The 24,555-nt window shown below is 46.6% G+C and overlaps 12 protein-coding genes across 12 annotated transcripts; 7 read left to right on the top strand and 5 right to left on the bottom strand.

The window, feature by feature from the left end:
• Nucleotides 1-556: 556 nt before the first annotated feature.
• FSST1_001171 (major facilitator superfamily domain-containing protein) lies at nt 557-838 on the top strand (the record flags this gene model as incomplete). Its single annotated transcript, XM_083225755.1, has 1 exon — nt 557-838. One exon carries the CDS (start codon nt 557-559, stop codon nt 836-838), a length of 282 nt encoding a protein of 93 aa, XP_083091353.1.
• Nucleotides 839-1,082: 244 nt separating this feature from the next.
• On the bottom strand, nt 1,083-1,826 carry FSST1_001170 (uncharacterized protein; the record flags this gene model as incomplete). The annotated part of the gene is made up of 3 exons (XM_083225744.1): nt 1,083-1,261; nt 1,477-1,661; nt 1,717-1,826. The coding sequence occupies 3 exons, from the start codon at nt 1,824-1,826 to the stop codon at nt 1,083-1,085; spliced, it is 474 nt and encodes a 157-aa protein (XP_083091352.1).
• A 188-nt stretch (nt 1,827-2,014) lies between these two features.
• Nucleotides 2,015-2,467, top strand: FSST1_001169 (uncharacterized protein; the record flags this gene model as incomplete). The annotated part of the gene is made up of 1 exon (XM_083225733.1): nt 2,015-2,467. The coding sequence occupies one exon, from the start codon at nt 2,015-2,017 to the stop codon at nt 2,465-2,467; it is 453 nt and encodes a 150-aa protein (XP_083091351.1).
• A 312-nt stretch (nt 2,468-2,779) lies between these two features.
• On the top strand, nt 2,780-4,519 carry FSST1_001168 (uncharacterized protein; the record flags this gene model as incomplete). Its single annotated transcript, XM_083225722.1, has 5 exons — nt 2,780-2,853; nt 2,959-2,999; nt 3,047-3,444; nt 3,492-3,650; nt 3,707-4,519. 5 exons carry the CDS (start codon nt 2,780-2,782, stop codon nt 4,517-4,519), a joined length of 1,485 nt encoding a protein of 494 aa, XP_083091350.1.
• Nucleotides 4,520-4,883: 364 nt separating this feature from the next.
• On the top strand, nt 4,884-6,089 carry FSST1_001167 (uncharacterized protein; the record flags this gene model as incomplete). Its single annotated transcript, XM_083225711.1, has 1 exon — nt 4,884-6,089. The coding sequence occupies one exon, from the start codon at nt 4,884-4,886 to the stop codon at nt 6,087-6,089; it is 1,206 nt and encodes a 401-aa protein (XP_083091349.1).
• A 152-nt stretch (nt 6,090-6,241) lies between these two features.
• On the bottom strand, nt 6,242-7,204 carry FSST1_001166 (uncharacterized protein; the record flags this gene model as incomplete). Its single annotated transcript, XM_083225700.1, has 3 exons — nt 6,242-6,283; nt 6,330-6,644; nt 6,695-7,204. 3 exons carry the CDS (start codon nt 7,202-7,204, stop codon nt 6,242-6,244), a joined length of 867 nt encoding a protein of 288 aa, XP_083091348.1.
• A 253-nt stretch (nt 7,205-7,457) lies between these two features.
• Nucleotides 7,458-8,583, bottom strand: FSST1_001165 (succinyl-CoA synthetase-like protein; the record flags this gene model as incomplete). The annotated part of the gene is made up of 3 exons (XM_083225689.1): nt 7,458-7,712; nt 7,762-7,886; nt 7,935-8,583. The coding sequence occupies 3 exons, from the start codon at nt 8,581-8,583 to the stop codon at nt 7,458-7,460; spliced, it is 1,029 nt and encodes a 342-aa protein (XP_083091347.1).
• Nucleotides 8,584-10,166: 1,583 nt separating this feature from the next.
• FSST1_001164 (succinate--CoA ligase subunit alpha) lies at nt 10,167-11,449 on the bottom strand (the record flags this gene model as incomplete). The annotated part of the gene is made up of 5 exons (XM_083225678.1): nt 10,167-10,597; nt 10,645-11,029; nt 11,071-11,187; nt 11,246-11,262; nt 11,320-11,449. 5 exons carry the CDS (start codon nt 11,447-11,449, stop codon nt 10,167-10,169), a joined length of 1,080 nt encoding a protein of 359 aa, XP_083091346.1.
• Nucleotides 11,450-12,327: 878 nt separating this feature from the next.
• Nucleotides 12,328-14,942, top strand: FSST1_001163 (UTP-ammonia ligase; the record flags this gene model as incomplete). The annotated part of the gene is made up of 16 exons (XM_083225667.1): nt 12,328-12,376; nt 12,506-12,552; nt 12,662-12,708; nt 12,758-12,794; nt 12,841-12,869; nt 12,931-12,997; nt 13,053-13,086; nt 13,137-13,144; nt 13,197-13,293; nt 13,343-13,350; nt 13,402-13,452; nt 13,500-13,640; nt 13,687-14,390; nt 14,439-14,684; nt 14,735-14,787; nt 14,836-14,942. 16 exons carry the CDS (start codon nt 12,328-12,330, stop codon nt 14,940-14,942), a joined length of 1,725 nt encoding a protein of 574 aa, XP_083091345.1.
• A 743-nt stretch (nt 14,943-15,685) lies between these two features.
• Nucleotides 15,686-17,056, top strand: FSST1_001162 (uncharacterized protein; the record flags this gene model as incomplete). The annotated part of the gene is made up of 1 exon (XM_083225655.1): nt 15,686-17,056. The coding sequence occupies one exon, from the start codon at nt 15,686-15,688 to the stop codon at nt 17,054-17,056; it is 1,371 nt and encodes a 456-aa protein (XP_083091344.1).
• A 587-nt stretch (nt 17,057-17,643) lies between these two features.
• On the top strand, nt 17,644-18,154 carry FSST1_001161 (uncharacterized protein; the record flags this gene model as incomplete). The annotated part of the gene is made up of 2 exons (XM_083225644.1): nt 17,644-17,758; nt 17,820-18,154. The coding sequence occupies 2 exons, from the start codon at nt 17,644-17,646 to the stop codon at nt 18,152-18,154; spliced, it is 450 nt and encodes a 149-aa protein (XP_083091343.1).
• A 486-nt stretch (nt 18,155-18,640) lies between these two features.
• FSST1_001160 (C2H2-type zinc finger protein) lies at nt 18,641-22,016 on the bottom strand (the record flags this gene model as incomplete). Its single annotated transcript, XM_083225633.1, has 4 exons — nt 18,641-20,784; nt 21,425-21,604; nt 21,655-21,851; nt 21,901-22,016. The coding sequence occupies 4 exons, from the start codon at nt 22,014-22,016 to the stop codon at nt 18,641-18,643; spliced, it is 2,637 nt and encodes an 878-aa protein (XP_083091342.1).
• Nucleotides 22,017-24,555: the final 2,539 nt, after the last annotated feature.

Below are 24,555 nucleotides of genomic sequence, written 5' to 3'. Positions count from 1 at the left end.
TCAATGACTTCGGTGTCTTAAAAAGGCAACCCTCGTGCGTTAATAAACAATAACGCCCGACATCTCGGTGTCAGTAATAAGATGTCTGAATGTTAAGGTGGTAAGCATACAATTTGAGGATGTAGCTCCTGATAGTGGGTCGGAAATATTGCCGTTCTGCCGTACCCGAAGCTCCATTAGCCAAGCATGTAAGCACGTGGACAAGTCTTAAAGTGCCGTGGCTCCCTTTCAACACCGAGAATTTATGGCTGAATTTACCAAGAGAGAAATGTCCTCCGAATGATGATTTGACTGGATGATTGACTGTGGATATGGCGTTGGAGAGTAGCACTTTTCGGTTCGGACGGCTCGAGGCTGATATGGGCAGAGAAACGAACATGACATGCTTGTAAAGAACAATATTTATACTGCAAGGGAGATCATTTCATGACAGATCTCTTGGCTTGGTCTTGGCTGTAACGATATTCTTCATCTTGAGTGTGTCTGTGGTACACTAGCTCAAGCAGCCTTCATACTCTACCATCTATCCTTCACATATTTCCTACTTTACTTAAAAATGGCCCAAGAATCACGTCCCGTTGCAAAGACGAGTGGCGGAAACAATGCCTTTCACAACTTCCACAACGACTTTGCCCACATCGCCGACCCTAACGAACGACGCCGTCTCGCCTTAGCAGAGATTGACAAGGCTCCCTTTGGCTGGTATCATGTTCGAGCATGTGTAGTCGCAGGTGTTGGCTTCTTCACCGACTCCTACGATATCTTTTGCGTCTCCATGTTGACTTTGATGCTGGGCATCATTTTTAGAGAATTCTTGTTCAATGCGATGATCAAGTAAAAGCATCGAGTAGAGTCGGATGACATCCCAACATTGATCATTGCCGTCAGTAAATCGAAAGGGCCCAAGCACTCTCTCCAGGTTGATTCTGTTCAAAATGTCTTCATGGCGTCGTTCAATAGGAAAGTGAACTCTTGTCGGAGGAAGTTCTGCAGATCCTCTCCGTCGCCGATGGGTCGGTTTTCATTGACCTAGCTATTGACTTTAATATCTGGACTACGGAAGGGACTAAAGTCTATTACAGTCACTGATGCTCTGATGAGACTCTGACGACTGTAAGATATTCTTTGCCCCTAATCTTGGCATTGGGGAATCGGTCAACAACAGATAGTGGAGCAGCATCGCATATGACCTGCGTCAAACCACGAGGGACCTGGACTTCGATGGTGTGTTGATCAATCACAGCAACAGAGTTCAAGAAAACTGTAGAAAGTTAGTTGAAAGTCTCTGCATGGGTTTACCATCACAAGTTTGGGGAGTGGCTGTGGATGTTCTTGACACATCAAGGATGTCGACTGCCTTTGAATAGTATCTACGTAAGAGTAGATATTATCTGGCAGTCCCTACAACCTCCAAAAGTCGATCGACAACCCGATATCATCATATCATAGAGACGCCCCTTGTAACGAAAAACCTACTGTGATATTTGACGCCAAATCCGGCGTTCTCGTTGGCTATCTGGGCATCACCAAGCGGAAACGCAATCAAGAATCGGAAGACGGGGTCCTTATCATTGTTCCAAATCACTGCAAGCTTCGATGTGAGCTTTGTTGGTATGCCGAAGGCTTTGTTGCTAGCGAGGATGTGACCGCAGTCACCTAGGCTATTTAATTTGTTAGCTAGATCACCTGCGATAGACAGATACGAGCAAGACTCACAAAACTACGCATTCTCTGCTGCAGTTGTTGCCTGTGAAGACCGAGGACGTAAGTAAACGCCAGAAAGAATATATCTTTAGATGTAAACTTCGCTCTTGCAAATACTTCATTGGTTAATGTCGTTCTTATGTCAGAGTTGTGCTTACTGACAGTCAAACTGCTTATTTATTGCAATCTTACCTCACTACGACTTGGCATGGATGACTACCCTGACGGCTATAAAATCCTCCCAAGCCATTTCCGTTCCAACAAAAACATTCTCAAATCTATTGTCTAAACATAACAAACCCTTGCAGCCATGTCTACCGCCAACATAAAACAAAATATCGAAGCCACGACCAAAGGCTATGTCTCGTCGTTTGTCGACGCGAGAGCTGAGAACAATCCCCATATTGTCAACCGCAATACGTCTCCAGATTGTCTTCGCAGCATGCTCCCATCAATTCTGGGAGGTGGAGGCACAATGCCAAATGAAGCGTATGAGGCTATATTCGCCAAGGGCCTCCAAGCTGGCGGGATGGACTCTGTCAACATAACTGATTTGGTCATCGACGAAGACGCGCGTAAAGCTGCTGTTACTGCTGTCGCCGATATGGTCTTTTTGGGAGAGAAGAGCAATATGGACTTTTCGTGGTTTTTGCATTTCAACGAGGATGGGACCAAGATTGTGAAGATTGTTGAATTTGTTGACTCTTTGACATTTACTGGACTTCAACAGAAGATGGCCGGAGCGGCCAAGCAGAGTGAATAATTGGAAAACGGTCACTTGATGTATTTGAAAGAGAATCCATGTCCATAGAGTAGTAGATAGAGATTTGTCTGGATGTCTTTGTCTACCCTTGTCTTTTATCCACAACGTGAATCCTTGGGAATCGGGTCCATTTGTCACCGGCAGCTCTCATTCGTCAGCTCGTTTGGACAACCGCAGTAGTAATCACTAAACTCTTTTAGGTAGTCGTCAGGATCCTTGTAACTTCTTGCTTCTCTTTATCTTACTCCCTCCCACTTCAGTCCTTCTCCTGTCACTTGAGACTGAGACATCTCGTATGGACATACCACGATAATGACAAGAGTGAAACCAGGACAGCGAAAGCGCGCTAAAACCTCCAAAGTGAGAACGGGATGTGGAACTTGCAAGTAAGTTCACAGTATAATCTGCTGTGAGAAATATCTCTAATATCCTTGCAGGAGTATGTCACAATCAGCACAAGACATAATCTATTTCTAACCAATATCAGTAAGAAGAGTGAAGTGCGATGAGGCACACCCATCCTGTCAACGATGTTAGTCGACCAAGTCTTCTCTATGCTCTAACTGCTGATCTCGCCAGGCACGTCCACTGGTCGCAAATGCGACGGGTACCAAGCATCACCAACTCCAAAAACATCCCCAAGAAGCCTTGTTACCACATACAAGAGCCCTGCAGAGGCAGAGTCGCTTCAGTTCTTTACCGAAAAGACCCTGAAAAACTTCCAAACCTTCTTCCCCGACAACCTGTGGAGTACCAAAGTCCTGCAAGTAGCACATGACCAAGACTGTATAAAACACGGGCTGTTGGCCTTGTCCCAATTCCATCGCCTTTATCTCACCCATCAGCAGTGGCAGAAGCTGGACTCGGTATCCGCAATAAAACATTACAGCTTCGCTATGAAAGAGATACTGGTACCATCGCCTAACATTCAAGGACATGTTCTCGTCCTATCTTGTCTAATCTTTATTTGTATTGAGGTAAGCATCATGCATCAGCCATGAGTTCTTAGACTAACTCATCCAAGCTTCTCCAGGGAAAGACTGAATCGGCGATCAACCTATTCAAGTATGGATGCAGCATGATTCAACAAAGTAAGATGAAGCACGCTCCTTTCTCCGATGCAGAAGAGACAATCGACCTTGCCGAGGCATGCTTTAAGAGAATAGCGGTACAGTTCCTTACGGTAGGTCCTCATCAACATGCATTAATTTATTGTACTAATCATTGATCAACCGGCAGCTAATGGCGGATAATGATGCTGCACTTTGGTTTTTATACTACAACACCTTCGGCAATACTTTTACCCTCAAGGAAAGCTCCTTCACATGCCTGGCCGATGCAAGAGAATCACTACTCGATATTTTAGTTGAGCAGGCTAGCCCCGGGTTGAAAGGCAAATCAGCTCGTGATATCATGGCCCATTCTGTCAAGGTTACTCGATGGGGCGAATTGTTCGACGCACTTCTTCTCAAACAGACCAACAGAGGAACACCGCCCACTGACACTGAAATTCGAACGATTGCCCTTCTCCAACTTCACCGCAAATACTCGGAAATAAACGTCGCAAAGTATATTCATGGACAAGGTGATCCGTGTTTTTGGGATAGATTCACTACCGAGTTCAGAGAGGTGGTCGACCACGCTGCCACAGCCGCCGGACTCGATGAAGACTACGAGAAACGCAATTGGGACACGGATTCTCCACCCAAAGCGTACTTTCACATAGATCTTGGCTTCACTTCTGTGTTGATATCAGTCATTGCCCGGTGCCGCGACCCACTGGTAAGGCGAAAGAGTCTTGCAGTATTATTGGCCTGCAGAGTACAAGAGGGTGCCTTTAACAGTTCTCAATCTGCGCGTGTAGCTGCGAGAGTGATGGAGCTTGAAGAGGTGAGGAGCGGGAAGGAAGTCAAGTGCAGCAGTGACATACCCGTTGAAGTCAGGGTCAGGACGATACGGGTGCATTTGCAGCGAAGTGAAGATACAAAGATGAGAGTCGTGTATAAGTTCTCTCAAGGGGGTTTTGAAGAGGAGTGGAGCATGACTGACTAGATACCACAAATTATGCACTACCAAGAAGATGATAACAGTCACCGGCCTGCCCATGCCAAGTTTGTAATCTCAGCAAAACATTAATAGTTGATTGTGACTTGATGTCGCACAAGAGAATGATATCATACCCATAAATGGTTAAAATGTCAAGCCATTGTCTTACTAGAGAGTAATGAGCCTATCGGGGAGCGGGAGTGGAATTCACTAAAAGCCCGCTATTCTCCATAGGGGAGTCGACTCATCGAATCCACCAGTTAAAATTGTATATATACCAACATCTTTATTCCCGGCTCTACATGCATCCTATCCTATCTCATCATCACTTGCATTCACGTCCTTGTCTCTACTCTTCTTCTCAATACAAATGGCATTTTCTCTACCTGCCAAGGCCACTGGCCTTCGCAAAATCGACCAATCACTCCTTGATCTTCGAACAGATTCTGAGATCATCGCCCAGCTCAACACATTTCAACCCATCACCTCAGAGAAGAATGTTTGGGCCATCTGGGACAATGGCTTTGAACGCATGTATCCCACACATCAACAAACGGTCCTCAACTGGGTCCGTCGTCTTGGCCAATCTTGGACAATTCGTCTTGTAGATTTCAAAGAAGGGTCGCCTAACAACATTTACAACTATGTCAGGAAAGACTGGTTTCCAGAATGTTTCATCAACAAAACAATGGATGGAAAGCATGCCCCTCAACACGCAGCTGATCTCGCCCGCCTACCGCTTGTCTACCAATACGGCGGAGTCTATCTGGATACCTCAAACATACTTCACACACATCTTGATACGCTTTTCTGGGACGAGCTCTCAGCACCTGGTACGCCCTATGAGATGGGGGTATGGGTTATCACAGGACAGCTGAGGGGAAGGGTAGGTGAGTTTGGAAACTTCTTGTTTGCAGCTCGTAAGCATTGTGAGTTTATCAAAAACTGGCACAACGGATACAAAGAACTTTGGAAGGGTCGAACAAACGTTGATGGCTTCCACAAACACCCTTTGATCCAAGAAATCGGTCTGGCCGAGGCCATGAGAGATCCCAAACATGAAGACCAGATTTATTGGATGACAGATTATGTCTCACAAATGCTTCTGGGAGACCGAACCCGAAATCTTGTTGACGTTGAAACGCAGTGGAACGGCCAAGAGTTTTGGGAAAACAAAGTCTTCATGGTAGAGGGTATCCGAAATGGTATTCTCGGTGCTCTTAAGACCAATCTTTGCGGCCAAAAACAAGCCGATCTCTTCACCACGCGACTTGACGAGCCCGATCTTGTTAAGCGGGCCGAAGCCGAAGATTTTGTTATCGAGATGCTGGAGAAGAGTCACATGTACAAGGTATACCATAATTCGATGGCTGGTCTTCCGGCGTTGGGAGACCTCATCAAAAAGAAAGAGAACCAAGATGTGACGTTTCGTCCGGGAACCTTTGGAGAGCTTTACCGGTATGGAACTGTTCATTGGGAGGCCACGAGAAAGGTTGAGAGGTTGGAGCCTCAGAGGAACGGGGATGATCTCATACATGGTACTCCTACGAGAACTGCTGCTTCTTTCATGAATTAGACTAGAATAGTCGGGTGATAGACTTTGGGGTGGGCAAATGGCGGCATGGAAAAGTATTGTCTTTTGCCTTATCGGGGATTCTAACTAAATACGTTATTCCACTTTGTCCTTTTTTAATAACTTATTATCATCCTTGAGACTTGGACTTGATTTTACAGAGCCTTGGATTTGTACTGTGGTGACGTTTTTCGAATCTACAAGACGTTAAAAGCCGTACTAAAAATGACTGTAGAAACTCACATATATCTCGATACCCGCTGAATGAATGGCAAAGGCAACCCAACCTCCAATGGAATAGCCAATTCTCAAAGCAGCCGCCAAACCTGGTAGATCATTTAGATCCCAGTTGGTTGTCACGAGTGCTTTTTGAGCAAGATTCTCTCCAGAGAAGTATGCTTCGCAACTCGGGTATACTGTTTGTGAAGCATTTGGGAAGCTTTGGTGCAAATACTCTATCACAGCACAAGGCATGCTTAGAGTCATAGCTCGTGAAGGGGTGCCTATTATGTGTGCTAAAGAGATGAGAATAATTCTCATTGTGATGATGGACGTTATCTAAGATTATAGTTAGTCTTGAGTTTGTAGGTTTCTCAAGATGCACACACATAAAACCAGCCCCTAAGCATCCAAGCTCTATGTTCTTGAATCTTTCCACTTTTTATCGCAATCATAGCTTTTACTAAAGCCGTGCTAATTGTCGTCGCCAATATCAATGTACCGAATCTATTGGAAACGGGCCCTCCCATCGCTTCTTCTGAGAGGACCAACGCAGTAGCAATCCCAATTGCAGACAGACTCAGCACAAGGTATCCATTGACACGATGCAGCCTTGCATATTTGGGCAGTTGTAGAATTGGGACAAACTGCAAACAAACGAGAGTACCCGCTGGAAGAAATGTAATTAGATGCACAAACAAGCTATCTCTCATCAGACCGGGTCTCTTGAACAGGTAACATTCTCCAGGGACAGCCCAAGGAATTTCAGCGCAAAAGACACGGTCAATATCGATGTATGGGAGTTGAAGGGTTGAGAAGAGGAAGAGAATGCCAGCAAAGATGGAAGTAAGGATGAAGGATCTTGTATCTGAGAAGCCGAGACGGCGTTTGAGCGACATTTTGCAAGATTTTAAAGAGGTGACGACAATAGCGTCTGATCAAGAGCGAAAAGGATCCTTTGCGGGGATATTTATACTTGAAGTTGTGATCAGAAAGGATTCGTAGCTGACGTGAGCACTAATTGGCCGACTTTTGATCCAAGGCGCCAATTTGCATTAGCTGTGATGATGGATGATGTCCCCGTATATGTTATAAATATGTAATCAAAATGGAGAGGTTCGTTATGTAAAGGTATAAACTATTTTTAATCTTCTACTTATCCCCATTAGACACATTCTTCTGCAACTGCTTCATCTTGGCCTTCTCAGCCTTCTTCATCTCTCTCTTCTTTTTCTTCCTCAACTCGATCTTGTGCTTCTTCCCATCCTCTTTCAATGTTTCTCTAGTAATGCTTTTCGGAATATCTGCGTTTGCTGGTATTGGGTTACTCTCAGCAAGCTCAACGGCCTTTTTCGCCGCTTTATCGAAATCCCCTTCGACGTGAATACCAATATTGGCATCCTCGAGCTAGATTCTTCTTTAGCCATTATCTCTCGCAGGTCCACAAGGTACTCACTAGCTTTAATCCTTCTTCGGAGTTCGTCCCTTGTAGTCTGACCACTATCGGCATCTTTCGATAATTATTGAATGCATTTACTGCCGCGATGATAGACTGGGCAATCATGTCGCATTTGGTGATACCTAGCAATTGATCAGTTCTGCTCTTAAATACCACACCTCTCAACGTACCTCCATAAATGTTTACAAAGATTGTTTTGACTCTCTTGTCATCAAAGACAAGTTTGAAGGCCTTCAGCATGGTGTCTTTTGTCGCCTGGCCTCCGGCGTCAAGAAAGTTGGCACTCTTTCCATTATGAAAGCTGATGGCGTCGTTGGTCGCCATGGCCAGTCCTGCACCGTTGACCACGGTCCCGATATCACCGCCCATCCTAACATAAACAAGACCAAAAGTTTTTGCATAAAGTTCGTTTTCGTCCTCGAGAAGCGGCTCCCACAACGGAGTATAGATCTTTCGGGCTTTTTTCGGCGCGTCGTCGTCAAACATGAAGCGCGAATTGGCGCAAATGATCTTTCCGAGCTTTCCGTCGTCATGTTCCAAGACATCAACCTCGAGGCTGATTGCTTGTGCTGCCGAGAAGAGCTTCCGCAGTGCAATAAGTGACTTTTGGAAACTCGGTAGCCTCTGCCTGTTCACACCAAGATCACTTGCCATCTCGTTGACCATGGTCAGATATTTCTGTTCGCTGTCTGACACATTGAATAGATAATCCTCTTGAAATTTTGCCCAGCCTGTAGGAGCTTTTTCCTCTTTCTCGGGGTCGATCCCCACGTCTCTGATCTTGACAACTGGTCGACAAGCCTTGCGATCTATGGTCATGGTGAGATGCCAATGTTGTTTGATGTTGACCTTCTCTTGGATATAGACTGTAGCTCTCGATTGCAGTTGTCCTTTGTCGTACAATCTAGTGTCCCTCTGGGGCAAAACATGCGAAGCAAGTTCTTCAACTTCGGTTCTAGTTTTCACCACATGGCTAATTCGGGGACCGATCAGAGTTTCTTCTCTGAAATATGCATGTCTTGGCCAATCGAGATGGGAATCAGTTTGCGCTTTTTAGTTTATTTGATGCCTCGTTACTTACCAAACAATTGCATTCCCTTCCATATTGACTGCATTTGGGTTGCAGAAAAGCCATTGGTAATAGAGCCGCCAAACTGTTATTCAGTAAGTTACGTGACATTAAACACACCATTCCACCTCATACTCTTTTCAGTAGGTTCTGCGAATGGTGTTCGACGATATGCAGAGTTCTGATCGGGGTCTGCCTCATTGGCTGATTTATCCAAGTTAGCAGTTATATATGGAGGGGGAGTAGGGAAAGGGTTACGTCGAGATTCTTGGTCTGTAGCCGAAGGCGACACGGCCCCGAAGCTATTATTCTGGTGGCCATTATCGCGACAAGTGGGTTGACGGCCCAGTAGTCCCTCGGTGATTAATGCTTCTGTTAGGGGTTATGAGTAAATTCAACGTCAATATACGCTTCATTCAAAGGGCTCTGGATGGATAAATCTTAACTGCAATTGTCGGATTTCATTGTCAAGGTTTTGCTAGGAAGCTATCGCGAATCGAAACAGCGGGTCAGGTCACACCACGTGACCTCATGTCATCACAAAATAGGGGCCAAAATGTGTGAACAATCTCAAGACAACGTCACCTCTGTGATGTCACAATTGCCATCTATGACTTTCATGATGGTGTTTAGTGAGGCCACAAATAACTACAGTACTCCTCTGGTAACTGTTAGTCAAGCTAGGGATCAAGACGTTCCAGTATAGAGAAGACGTGAATGCGAAGTAATGAGCCATGCTTGATATCATCTCGGAATATCCCTTCTGCTTAAAGGTCTGTCAGGAGTGTTGAAAGAAAACATGTTATATGTGGACACGTAATATCGGGTCTTGTTGAATTCCATTCTCATCTTGTATCAAATCTCACTCTATATCAGTCATCATGGCCTCTGAGAACCCCGAATCTGTTCAAATCCAGGGCCTATTCCACATCTCATGGACATGCAATTAAATGAAGGAATACATCAATAGCACAAGTAATTTTAATCCAAGTGTACTTTGTTAATTTAGGCGGTAACTGCCATTGATTCCAGTTCGTTAGCAGACTACCTAGGATCGAGTGAGTCTTATAGAGTACAGCTCAGAACTTACCAGAACTACAACATGAAGAAAAAGGAACAACGGCCAGTTGTAAGTTGATATACCATGGCAGCTAAAGACTCCAGTCGCTAAGAAAGCCGCAATTTAGATCCAACGCTAAAGATATAAATTCCTCCATAACGTGTAAAGAGTGTCCTAACGACTGGCCAACAGGATCCAGGTAATTCTAGTCATCTCTATGCCTGGGTCTGTCAAAAATTAAGATAGAACTCCATTTTCCCAATACACTTAGTCCTATATATCAACGCGTTTCTTTTTCATAATTGACCTGAAGCTGCCGGAGCCAACGTATTCGTCCCGCTCTTTATACTCAAAATCATCGGGCTGATAGTTAGCCAGTAGTTTTTCCATTGTATTGCCCATAACACCCGGGTGCGGAACGACGATTGCTCCAGCTTTCTTTAGAGCCGCGGCTTTCTCCTGTGCGGTGGGATCCACGCCAGATCTGTACATGGCACCTGCATGGCCCATAATCTTTTCTTGAGGTGATGTTTGACCAGCAACCATCGCTATGATAGGCTTTGGGTTTGGCGCCATTTTGCGATACTTCTGGATGAGGTCTGCCGCCTCGAGTTCAGCTTCACCTCCAATCTCTCCGATGACGATAATTCCCTTGGTTTCGTCGTGGTTGAAGAATAGTTTCAAGGCGTCCACCAAGGATGTGCCTAGATTGTATTAGTACAACTTCGAACGAGAAATACGTAGTATTTACCGGGTATCATGTCGCCCCCCATGCCTACCACAAGAGACTGGCCCAACCCGGACTTGGTAGTTGAACCAACTGCTTCATAACTCAGCGTTCCTGACTTGGACACGATACCAACACAGCCGCGGGTGTACTGCTTATAAGGCATGATGCCAACGCGGCATTGCTCCGGGGCAATGATGCCAGGACAATTAGGTCCAACAAGTCGGCTCTTTGACTGAGTTCTCAAGACCTCGTTAACACGTAGCATATCATGAACGGGCACATGCTCTGCCACAGAAACAATGAGGGGAACTTCAGCTTTTATAGCGTCGATGATAGCTTCAGCAGCTAAAGAACCACGGATAAAAACAGCGGAAACATCAGGTTTCAGCTCTTTGGCAGCCTTGGGCTGTTGTTAGACTATATCACCAATACCCGGTAAAGACTCACCTCTTCCATAGATCCAAAAAGTGGGAGGTCCAGGTGTGTTTTGACTATGGGATCTTTGGTGACGCCTCCAACGACCTTGGTCCCATACGCGATTGTGTCTTGAGCATTCTTGGTCGCCTATATATTCATAGTCAGTGGAGTGCTATATTGATGCGTTTAGTCGTGGTATCCATACTACTGCGCCTGTGAAGCCTTCAAGATTCGATCAGTTTGGTTCACGTCTAGTCAGAGGCAAAACATGCAACGCACCTTGGTATATAACTCTGGTCTGGTCATTTATTCTGAGATTGGGTATCGTATCTTCGTATTTCCGAAAGTTAACCTTCGAAACAAATCGTTCCGCGGACGAAGCGGCGAGACGAAGTTGTGAACGCAACATTGTATTTTATATGATGCATGGAATGGACAATAAAATTGCTACTCTTGTTACAGGTCATGAGTTGGTGTTTGACCCACTAATTGGACGGATCGGCTAATAGGTACCCCGCCATCTATTGACCAGGTATCTCTCGCCAAGTAGGTAGCAGAAAAGTTGGCCTCCTAAGTCTTAGAGTACAAAAATAAGTAGTCTAAGAACCATAGTCTAAGGAGCATAAGCTGACCTAGTAGTTTCGTCTCTTATACTTCCAACGGTCAATTTTTCTGATACCCTGAGGCCAACCTAACCTAGAGCTCAAGACATTGAGTACTTGTCTTGGAACGTGAGATAAATATGTTGCTATCAGAATAATCTTTCAGGGTGTGTTTTAAGCAATTAAAAGTCTAAGTGTTCCCGGTGTGGCTACCGTCCTAGCTATCAAGTCGTGAAGGCTAGTGTTTAACACATTTTTATCAGTTGCTGTTTTGTTTTCGTTCTGGTAGCAATCAAATTACCTGTGTATAATTAGGACGGCAGCTAATTACCTATACCACTACATATCGCATAATTCAGTAAGAAATAAAGCGAACGCAAATAAGATCTTTCTGTTTTTCCCTTGATAGAAGTTATATTAATCTTAAAGCCCTCGTAAAAGTCATCCTCATCGACTACCTTGTAAATGAGAGCCTGTTGATGACTGAAAGTGGGATGAACTTTAGCCCAACTCACCGCCTACCAAATAGTCTCTACGTAATGGCAGAAAATTGTCGTCCCCCACCTGAGATCGAGTTTTTTGCGACATGCGCCGTCAAACTTCTTTTCATTACTCCGCCAAGTAATAGCAACAGCTCCAACAATTCCTCAAAAGAAACGAACGACCAAAAAGACAGAACGTCACTATGAAGGTTGTTCTTGTGAGCGGCGGAGTCATTTCCGGTGTCGGCAAAGGTGAGCTCGACTGGTCTTCCCATCGCAATCTTGACTTGTGAACTAACGTTGATCTCTTTCTCCAGGCATTATTGGTATGATGACTCACGAACCTCCCGCGAAATTCACGACGACTGACAATCATGTCAGCCAGTAGTTCTGGTCTTCTTCTCAAGACTCTTGGTCTTCGCGTTACAGTAGGATATGTAACATCTACAGTTCAAGACCTCCGACTAACATCCCCAGGCGATCAAAGTAATAACCCACCGACAAACCGACTTCTTCACGACTCTGACAAGCGACTAGACCGACCCCTACATCAACACCGATGCTGGTCTCTTGAACCCTCTCGAGTGAGTGCGATCTGAGACGCTCAGTTGCACTTTGATTAACGAATCCCAGGCACGGCGAGTGCTTCGTTCTCGATGATGGAGGCGAGGTACGCTAGTTCTCCACCGACCTAAAACCTTGCGCTGACTCTTCAGACCGATCTCGATCTCGGAAACTACGAGCGGTATGTCATTCCACACATCACCGCAACCGAACCTCCTTGACCAAGACTAATACAAGATCAGATACCTCGGCATCCAATTGAGCCGTGACAGCAACATCACTACCGGCAAGATCTACAAGCAGGTCATTGTATGGATCACACGATCTCTCCAAATACGATTGGTGACTAATACAACTGTTGTAGGAGAAAGAGCGACGAGGAGATTATCTGGGAAAGAGTATGTATCTTGATACTGTGGTGTTGTTCCTGTGCTAATAATCGATGCAGCCGTCCAGGTAGATTACACAACCAACGAGCGATCAAATAACGGAACTAACACTATCGAAGGTCGTTCCTCACATCACAGATGCCATTCAGGATTGGATTGAACGTGTCGCCAAGATCCCCGTGGACGCTTCAGGAGAGGCGCCTGACGTTTGCATCAGTACGTTACCCTGAGACCGGAATTGGACTCAAATACTGACTTGTCATAGTTGAGCTGGTACGCTCCGTTATCGCGCGAAACAGGAATCATGACTAACTTTGCAATTAGGGTGGCACAATTGGTGATCTCGAATCCGGCCCTTTCGTTGAGGCCCTTTCTGTAAGATAGCCATTCCTCGTTGAAGGCGCAAAACTAACGACCACAAGCAACTCCGACACCGACTTGGCCGCGACAACTTCCTGAGCATCAGCGTTTCCTACGTCCCTATTATCAATGGAGAGGAGAAGACAAAGCCCACTCAGCATGCCATCAGGCAAGTGCGAAGTGCTGGCCTGATCCCCGATGTCGTATGTATAGCGCGTCCCGAAGTTGAGCTTATCTGACAACTCAAAGATTGCTTGCCGTTGTGAGCGTGAGCTCGATCAAGCCACCATCACAAAGATTGCCCGAAGCTGCCAAGTTGAGGACGAGCAGGTCATTGGTGTGCGAAACATGGACACCATCTATCAGGTCCCCCTCCTACTCGAACAGGAGGGTCTGCTCAAGCTCCTGCAAAAGGGCTTGGCTCTCGACAAGTGCCAGGTCACTCCCCCTATGGCTCAAAAGGGCCAGGCTCTCTGGGACCTCTGGAAGAAGACCGTCGTCCCCGACCGACACCTCGAACCCGTCAACATCATTCTGGTCGGCAAGTACGTCAGTCTCGACGATTCATACCTCAGCGTCCACAAGGCTCTCGAGCACTCCGCTATGCGATGCAACCGAAAATTGAACCTCGTTTCTATCGACTCTGAACACCTTGAGCCCGAGATGCAGGAGAAGGATCCCCGCAAGTTCCACGAGGCTTGGGCACACGTTGTTCGCGCACAGGGTATTATTGTTCCTGGTGGCTTTGGTACCAGAGGCATTCAGGGCATGGTCGATGTCGCTAAATGGGCTCGTGAGCGCAAGCTGCCCTATCTGGGTATTTGCCTGGGCATGCAAACTGCTGTCATTGAGTATGCCCGCAACGTTATGGGTCTTAAGAACGCCACCTCGGAAGAATTCTCTGCTACAGCTGAGCACCGTGTGGTTATCTTCATGCCTGAGGGTTCCAAGGAGTAAGTTGATGACGGCCGGTGTCCAAGAATTTTACTAATAAATGACAGGCAAATGGGTGGTACCATGAGACTTGGTAGCCGCACATCTCACTTCAAGCCCGGCACCGAGTGGAGCAAGCTCCGAGGCTTGTACGGAGGAGTCGATGTTGTGGAGGAGCGTCACCGACATCGTTATGAGGTCAACCCTGACTACATTGAGGACCTCGAGAAGGCTGGCCTCTCTTTGACCTCTATGGATGACCAAGGTGTCCGAGTTGAGACCATTGAGCTGAAGGACCACCCCTTCTTCGTTGGGTATGTATTCGTTTGTTGTGCATACGCAATGATTGCTAACTGTTTATTAGTCTTCAGGCTCACCCCGAGTACAAGTCCAAGACTTTGGCGCCCGCTCCTTCGCGTGAGTATCTCAGCCCAAATTGCAGATCTCAAACTAACATTTGTGTAGTGCTTGGTCTCGTCGCCGCCAGCGCTGGATGTCTCGACGAGATAATCGAGGCCGCTCGCCAGAAGCAGAGCTCCTCCAACGGAGTCAGCGATGTCACCAACTTTTAAAATGGAAGGGTCGATCGATACGCACAGACACAATTGGGACAGGCTGGATAGACTGGGTCACGGATATGGAGGTACAAGGGCTTAGAACTACGTAGGACGTGAGATAATGAGGCTTTTTAGACTGCATGGCTGGCGTTGGGTGCTTAAAAACGAACAATACCTGGGAGAAAAATGATAGAAATGAAATTTAAAATGCATAACAGGCTGAAGTGCTCTCGGTTTGAGGTTCTGGGTCCGCTCTCGTGGTGATGTGTTTGACAAGCTTTGGCGCTCAACTTGGGAATGGTCAAATAATTCGCTGTCAAGGTTTGAGACACCAGTTGAGAGGAGAGGCTCGAGAGTTGCTTGGCAACAAGCCGCCATGAAGCGTACGGCCTTACAGTTTGTGTTTGAAGTCATATCAAAGCGCTCAAGCCGTGGGTCCTTGTTACCCTGGTAGGCCTTACGGACCCGCAAAACAATCTCGAATAGGAGGATGATTCATAGTGACTTGCCTAAAAAGTACGTTGTTGGTTGTTGTCAAACACAAAAAAAGAAAGGCTGAATGGATCTAATAAATTTCAATATCTGTATTTATATGCTGTGCTGCTCTCTCGGTTCTCTGCTACTTTCTTTCAGAACAAACAACCCCGGGCACTTATACTCGACACTCGTGCGCCATCTTTCCCAGTACAGTACCTCTGTAATATAGCGGTCTCACCTTCTATAAACTCAACACCAAGCGACCTTCAAACATCACCAAAATGGCCACAACAAGTAGCGCAAATAGTCAATCTTTTGACATAGAGCTCGACATTATGGGTCAACAGCCACCTCTTCTTACAATTTACACCCAGATGAGTCTCGTCTACCCAGTCTCTGATCCTTCTCAGTATCCCACCATCGTCAGCACCTTCGAGCAAGGCCTTTCACGCCTCTCCAAAGCCTTCCCATGGGTCGCAGGCCAGGTCAAGGCCCAGGAAGGAAACCCGGGACTTTTCAGCATCGTACCATATGAAGAAACACCCCGTCTTGTGGTGAAGGACCTTCGTGATGACTCCTCAGCGCCGACAATTGAGGGTCTGAGAAAGGCGGGCTTCCCTATAGAGATGTTTGATGAGAACATCATCGCGCCGAGAAAGACATTACCTATTGGACCTGGTACTGGTCCTAACGATCCAAAGCCTGTGTTGCTATTTCAGCTTAACTTTATCAAGGGTGGACTCATTCTCACTATCAATGGACAACACGGTGCTATGGACATGACAGGCCAAGATGCGATTACCCATCTGCTCTCCAAGGCGTGCCGCAATGAATCGTTCACTGCCGAAGAAATCTCTGTTATGAACCTTGAGCGCAAGACATTGATTCCTCTCCTTGAGAACTACAAACTTGGCCCTGAGTTGGACCATCAGATCGCTAAACCTGCTCCTGCTGGCCAGGCTCCTCCCGCGCCGGCCACGGCAAGCTGGGTGTTCTTCTCGTTCACACCCAAGGCCCTTTCGGAGTTGAAGGATGTGGCTACAAAGACTCTCGACGCATCGACAAAGTTCGTGTCAACTGATGATGCTCTTTCAGCGTTCATCTGGAAATCGACCTCGCGCGTGCGTCTCGCAAGAGTGGACGCCTCTGCACCTACGGAATTCTGCCGCGCTGTCGATGCGCGGCCCCAAATGGGTGTCCCAGGCACATACCCAGGCATTCTCCAAAACATGACCTACCAGGACTCGACCATCTCCGAAATCGCCAACGAACCACTCGGCGCAACAGCATCGCGCCTACGCTCACAACTCGACCGCGAACACTTGCGTAAACGAACACAAGCCCTAGTGACATATATGCATGATATACCCGATAAATCGAGCATCTCCTTTACCGCAGATGCGGATCCATCGACCAGCATCATGCTGAGTTCTTGGGCCAAGGTGGGATGCTGGGAGTACGATTTTGGGTTCGGACTGGGTAAGCCCGAGAGTGTGAGAAGGCCGCGATTTGAGCCTTTTGAGAGTTTGATGTACTTGATGCCCAAGAAGCCTGATGGGGAAGTTACAGCGATGCTTTCTCTGAGGGATGAGGATTTGGAGAGATTGAAGGTGGATGAGGAGTGGACAAAGTACGCCAAATACATTGGCTAGATTAGTGTATAAAATTTTTTACTCTTTGAAGCAATTAATCATGTTTTAGTCAGGGACCTGCCGTAGCATCGTCTGTCAACCCGCTGGCTTGGTCGAAGCGTCCATCCACAATAACCTTATCTTGATCGTCTTTGTACAGATTGGCGATTTTGCATTTTCCTACTCAAGCCAATCACTTCTTTTCTTCTCCTGTCTGCGCATATTAATTCATCCGATCAAGGGACATTCTCTCGTCATCGCATCGACTGCCGAGTCTATCATGTGGCTCATCCTTGGAATGATACGTCACTGTGCCACAAAGCAGGTTTTCTAGCACTCGACACGCGCCACACCACAACGGCGAAGCATGGCATCACATTGCGTCTTGTACAACCATCAGGTAAACGAGACAGCCAGTGAGCATCCGTTGTCTGCTCGTTTCAGATCAGAAGATCCCTGCTTGTGATATGACGTATCCTCCCATCATGGGAGTATCTTACGTATAAATCAGCATGTTCAGCTCTTGCTTTTGAGAGTGTCCGCAACGCTCTAGACAACTGGAAATACGACGATTTTTACACTTAATCTTTACCATTACAGCATTCATCATGGAGTGGTCAAAGGCTACATACAACGACCAGTACGAGAAGTGGGTTCCTTGGCTTGAGGATGTCTATCTTCGCTGGTTCACAAAGGATAACAAGGCCAGCTATGCCACAAAGCGTACGTCTTGGTCTTCATCTTCATCACAGGCTTCTCAGCATACTAACACTCACACTTTTAGAAAACCTCGACAAGACCAAAGTCACAGGCATCGAACAAGTAGATACCCTCCAAGACGGCGTCCACAACCTCGCCACTAGCCAAGTCGGCCAAGGCGGCCTCCTCCAACCCGTCGGTGACCTAGCCTCCAAAGAAGGAGTCAACAGAGCCGAGAGACAGGGCAAGGATGACGATGGCGGTTACGTCAACAAGAACACTCCCGTTGCGGGTGCTATGAACAGCACTGCCAACGCTGTTGTTGGTGGTGGAAAGGGTGCTGCCCAGGGACTGGGAGATGTTGGAAAGGGTGTTGGTAACACTGTTGGAGGATTGCTCGGCGGTAGCAAGAAGGAGTAAATACCCTTGAGAAAGAATATGTGCTTGTGTTATCGGTGTTTTGGGAATGGGCTATACCTATGGTTTGACGGTTTGGATAATGGAATCAGACTACATGAATGCCAGTTACCTTACTTAGGTAGAGAACTTCTTATGGCGAGTACCACAGAGAAACAGTTTAAGAATGTTAGAATGTATAGTAGAAAGAAAAAGAAGATGACATAGCCTTCTGGGCGGCGGGAGTTGAACACGCATCTCCGCTTAGAGCACCGAGAATACCATTTCGAATACCTTCTACCATGGAGACTTTGTTTTCCCGAAACTCTTGGCCATGCATCTCTCAATAGTACTGTATTCTCTACCTGAACAACAACTAGACTAGTGATACCACAGCTCATCAATGCATTGACTTCTTATGGGCGATCAAACCACCCTTCCACTTGCTTGAATAACCACACTTATCACATTTATGTGGCTTATCGTCAGAGTGCGTCTTCATATGCGCGGTTAGGTTGTGCTTGTATTTAGTTGAATATGAGCACTTATCGCACTTATGCGCCGCCTTGTCTTCATATGCCTGGTCAAGCCGTGCTTGTGTTTGAATGAAGCTGAGCACTTGTCGCATTTATGTGGCCTCTTGCTAGTGTGCGTTATCATATGACTCTCCAAAATGTCCTTTCTGTTAGATGAAAATGAGCATTTGTCGCATTTATGTGACTTTTCGTCAGTGTGCGTCCTCTTATGAGCTCTTAAAGCTGTCAAGGTCTTGGTAGAATGTGAGCACTGGTCGCATGTAAATGGCTTGGCAAACGAGGCAGGATCCTGGCCCAGAAAGTCATCCTCATCCTCATCATCGTCGTCATCTTCAGAAGGTAAGTCAGCGCCAGGCCCTAAGCACAATTGGTGTCGGCAGTGATGGATAAGAGCACCGATACTGTTGAAGGTGGCGAGGCAATTGGGACAGCTGACGGGGTAGTGCGACCGCGGTAGAGTATCATCGTCAGGGACCCAAAGCTCTACTGGCAAAAGTGGGAAATCGAACTCGGGCTCTGGCAAAATTGCAAGCTCGCTCGAGGTATCGTCTGGGGCGATCCAAGACGTAAGTCCAAGGTTTGGATCTGGTCTCCACAGTGGGTGAGACAGTGGTACCAATCGAAGTGCCTCGAGGATGTCACCCCATGCACTTGGCTCCCAGTCCAGCATGGCCAAATTCGTAACTCTGGCATCGACAGTAATAGTTGACTGGCTAAGGTCGATGTCTTGAACAGGGTCAAAGTCCTCAAATTTGACGATGCCGAACCTCATGGCAATGCCGTGAGTTTGCTTCTTGCAAAGTGAGGCTCTGAATGGATGGCGATCCCAAGGGACCCCCGGTAGACCCCATCGATCCAGAATATGAAAAGCAATTTCATCTTCCTTTGCCCCAGGTCTTTGGACCTTGACTTGCTGGATCTTTTGACAAATGTGGTGACATGTCCAATAGATGTATATAGTAACGTCGACATCAGGCTCTCCTTGGCCATTCAGTTCAGCGTGTCTATTGCAAAATTCTCGCATGGCTCTCAGGGCGCGACCTCCAAGCGAATACAGGATATGCCAATCCCATCCAACCGCGAGAGCTTGAGCTTGCGATAGGACGTGGTATGGATAGAACACCCGGCCAGCTCCACTAGGTCGTCTGATGGTGCAATAGCCTTCAAACTCCGTTTTAGATAACCCGTACTTGCGACCGATATTGACAAGATTGTCGTATAACACCTCGATTTCTTGAATCGAGGAAGGGCAAGACCGTACTGTGTGGTTATTGAAGGTGCTAGAAGTTGCTCTATAAAGCAAAACTCGGCGAGTTTGAACCGTATTCTGGAAGTCTGTCACGATCTCGTCGACCATACCCGTTCTTTCACCAGTTCTTAAAGCGTCGAGGCCCTCCCTTTGCTGGTCAATAGTCAAATCTGACCAGTAGGCGACACGGTCGACGTGAGAATGATGGCACTTGAAGGCTTTCTCGAGTAGGCCGATATTGCCGAGTGCGTTCATGATGCCCATTCCATAACTCTTGCGGACTTGGAAGTTATTCTCGTCCATTGCATTAAGCCACGCCGATACTAGGGGCAGCATCAAAGGCGAAGACCTTCCCTTGGTGAAGTTCAAGGTTGTCGCGATCGAACCCACGTTTGTTGGACAGTGGTAGATTACTTGGCCCTTGAGCTTGGTGAAGTTGTAGAACGCCTCCAATGAGTATGAAGTAGGGTTTGTGGACCAGGCAAGTTCCACGCCTGTGTAGTCACAATACCTCTTCTGATGATGTTGTCGGATCGTCGTCAACGATTGCAAGGCCTCATTTTCAGTGCTGTTGCCGACTTCAGCGATAAGTTCGACATTTTTGCCAAGATACTTGGCCTCCGTACTTTTGCTTCCTCGAGTCAAAGCCGCGATATGCAACTTGGCGAGCTCTGAAGAAATAGCCTTGACCACTGGATTCATGACGATGATGGGCTGAGGACCAACGCGAATCAAACGCACTCCATCTACGACGATGGGCTCAAGAGTGATGGGCTTCACCGCTCGCTTTGGCTTTGACTTCTTGACAACGGCACTATTGATCGTAACTTGGGCCGAGACATCGTCATCGTAATCTTCAGATGCATCGTCTTCGGATTCATCGACATCATCCTATGTGTCTTGAAGAGCCGTAGGCGAAGCAGAAGACTTGGCGGTGGGAGCTTGGCCAGTAGTACTGCGTGTGCGGACTAAACAGAGTCAGTATAGTGTATTTCACATGGAAAGGAGGGGAATAACCAAGGTAGATGGGTTAGGTGTATTTGAAAGAGTTGTGAGAAGACTTGGAGATGGGTTTGCGGTGGGATCGTATGAATCATGTAAGCGATAAGAGAGAATGAAGTGTTAAATCGTATTAATGAAAAGTTTTGGTAAATGAAGTTGAGCAGAATATTGAGATGTAGTGGGATTTTGAAGCTTGAAAAGTGAAATTTTCAATAAATTTGGAAAGGAGGTTGAACATCAAGGCAGTGAAGTTGGTGAAACTGGTGAAGTTGGAAGTAAAGTTGAAAGAGAAGTCAGACATGAATCAGGAGATAAACAAGTGAATTTGGAGAGGTTGTTGGAAGAGACGTCAGTGAAGTTGGACGGGACGTCGGAAGGGACGTTGGAAGAGAAGTAAGGAAGTTGGAGGAGACGTTGGAATAAATAGGAAGGTAAGTTGGAAGAGTTGGATATGAAGCCAGGGTGGTGAAGTTGGAGATGAATAATAGCTGAAGATGTTAGTCTTACCCCGCTTTGAGCTGGCGGAATTGTCGACATCAGTCTTGCGCTTGCTTGGTACAGCTTTGCGAGCAGTTGGTGAGGGATCAACGGGAGTGGACAGGCCCTGGGCGACTTTCCTGGCAGCAGACCTGGTAAGGCGTGGCTCATACTGAGGAACTTGAGGAGCGGACAAGGTGGAACCGAGGCCTGGAAGAGTTAGCAATACACAAATAATAGGGGCAAGAGCGATAACCTACTGAGCGGTGTACCATAGGCTTTCTCCACGTCGCTGGCAATGGCAGGAGTCGAGGCAGGGGCATTCGCAGGAGCGGAAAGAGGGGCAATTGCTTTCAAGTCTTCAACGGCAAACTTGACCGACTCTCTCTGGTAGTTGGGCCCTTTGAAATCTGCACTCAGAGCTTCCTGTACGTTCGCAGGAAGGTTGCTCCAAGGACTTCAGGGTGTTAGCCACAGTACATGCTAGAAAGGAAGGTAACTTACACTCCGCTGTGATCTCTCTGAACGAAGTCAAGGATCTGGAGTTGAAGATCGGTGCAGTCACTAGCACAATCGGAAACTTGTGCATTAGCCTGTGAGATGAGGAACTTTCTCTCGGCATTAAGAGTGACTGTATCAGCCTTGAGATCGTCGACATGATCCAATGCAGACTGCTAGGCGGCCTTGGCGATGTCGAGGCTCTCGAGGATGTTGTGGATGGAGGACATGCTGGCGGTAGCAGGAACTGTCGAGATAGGTGGTGGAGAAGGAGGTGGCGGAGAAAGTCGTAACAAGAATCACCCCACGGATAAACCAGGAGAACAGTCCTTCGAAAAGGGCCTGTGATGAAACTTGCACAAATGACTTCCGGAACAGAAAACTATCTATAAGAGCTTTTCTCGCACAGAGCACCGCGTACAGGAACGGACAGGATACAGGGGGGAGTGGGATCGCTGGTGACGGGGATGCTCTTGAGAAGAAGAAAAAGGAAAAGGAAGAGGAATTCTAAAGGGGGGTATTTATCATGGTCGACAACTGGGCCAATGGAGGTCTGGGAAACTCGGGAATGGAAGGTACGCTGGTTATGGCAGGCACGGTAAACATGGCCAGGCAGGACCCCCCTTTTTGGGAAGGAACAAGCCACCCGCCGCGTAAGCGCGCGTCAGTCCCCTAAGAAAACAGCTACCCAGATGAACAAACAGAAGGTGAGGGCGATTTTATGATGAGACAGGAAAGAATCATTAGTATTTTGACCAAAATAGCAAGTTGATGGTGATGGTGATGGTGATAGTGATGGGTCAACATGACACTCGTATGTATCTCTGTACATTTGTCGTTGCTGATTTATTCTACCAATCCTGCTTATGCATGACTAGCTGATAATTAGTATGAGATAGCTTTGAGGATTCTAAATGCTCGTCAAGTCTTGCCAATCCCATGGGGAAGCCCCTTTATCGATGCGTTGGAAGTGACAATCCACCTGGACGGCGGTGCGCTTTTGAACTTTACTTGCAATTGAAATAAATATAATTATCACTAGGATTAGTTAACAGCAAAGCAAAAAATCAAGGATTATGTTGTGTGCAATCTCAGTATTTCACGGTGCGGTAGTGACTTTCCAGTTGATTGTTCTGAACGGATACCCAGCTTCATTTACACTCTAGAAGCTACTTTGTAGACAGAATGCTTCCGTCAAGGTAAATAAATCATAAGGATGTCAACATACCATTTTATGTAGTTGAAATTACTATTTCAAAGACAAACGCGAGTGGTAAGGCCGCTTCTGATATTTATCAGATGCTGTGTCGGGCCGCATATCGGAAAAATAAGACGCAATACCAAACGATACCTCTGGTAATTAAAGTATATTCTTGGGGAAATGCTTCTTCTGAATTACTAGAAGTCACGGGAGGTAGTCACGACATTGGACCTCGAATACAGGGATTTGTAAAAGGGAGACATATCACATAGTGGTGGTCCTGTAATGGAACTTCTTTGCTGCAGCACCGATGCCTGGCGTCTACGTGCCATCACGTTACGTAATAGGACAGTCACTTGTTATTGAAAAGCTATTCTAGTAGTTTGGCACCATAGACAGGGATATAAGTAGATAGGTAGCTTTTTCTTTGGAAGGTTGTGATTGATGGGCTGATGAGGAAGCGCTTCGGGAGGGTTGGGTGAGTCACTCATACTAGGGCGGAGGAGTTCATCTTCTGGAGGTCATCATTGGGGAGCCGGAGATGAAGATGCACCTGAGGGGGAAAGCTATCTACATATAACTATGTATTGATTGAAATATCTGTTGTCCTTCTGTATATACTGTCATACGGTGAGATAGTGATGGCGATACAATTGCTGTGTCTGTGTTATAAGGGCAAGGCCGTTTATAAGCGGTGCATAAGAAGACAAATTTCGAAAATAGCATTAAGCATGTGACTCTGTCTAACGCGTTGGTTAATCAAAAGTGTGCAGCCGCATGAGTAGGTCGCCTACCATCAGCTGGTTTAGACCCAAGTAAATATACGGAAGATATACCCTTTTCACCTCGCATTTACAAATAAAACATTCTTTTCTTTATATTGTCAGACTTAAAGCTATAATATAATTATCTACTCATTAGTACACCAAGAATGAAAAAGGAGTGCTAATAGACATAACTCTTAAAATGAGTGATAGAGGGTTACCCGTGGAACACTTCAGCGATCATCTATTTACTACACAAGAGACGATCATATCCTGTTTATAGATCTATGGCGATGCGCTGTTGCATATAAGTCAAGACGTTAAAGGCTTTGTCTTAACTCATTGTCTGCCAGTTGGCAGCCGGCTGGCAGCCGACTGAGCAAACGGCTGCCTACGCTTTCAACAATAAGCGCGCTCTTGTCACGTAGGTAGGTAACTGGCAAATGAAGTAAACAAACGAGAAAAACACGCTAATGCAGGTACCCCGCTCGATTGCTTTATATCCTCTGCTTCTCGCTCCTCTCTTCTCTTCTTCTTTTCTTCTTCTTCAACCAACGTTACTTAATGTGTACAGTCACTGCTCGCGGTGACCTCGTCCGATTTCGTTAACGTTCACGATAGACGTCAGGTCTATCATTCTTGCTTTCTTTACGTATATAGGGGTTGGGCTGGAAGCTCTGCTTGAACGGTTGATTTCG

This window comes from Fusarium sambucinum, chromosome IV, assembly GCF_050947815.1.
Source record: "Fusarium sambucinum isolate potato_lamoka chromosome IV, whole genome shotgun sequence".
NCBI lineage: Eukaryota > Fungi > Ascomycota > Sordariomycetes > Hypocreales > Nectriaceae > Fusarium > Fusarium sambucinum.
The sequence above is the reverse complement of the archived record's forward strand: the minus strand, read 5'-3'. Positions and strand labels throughout refer to the sequence as shown.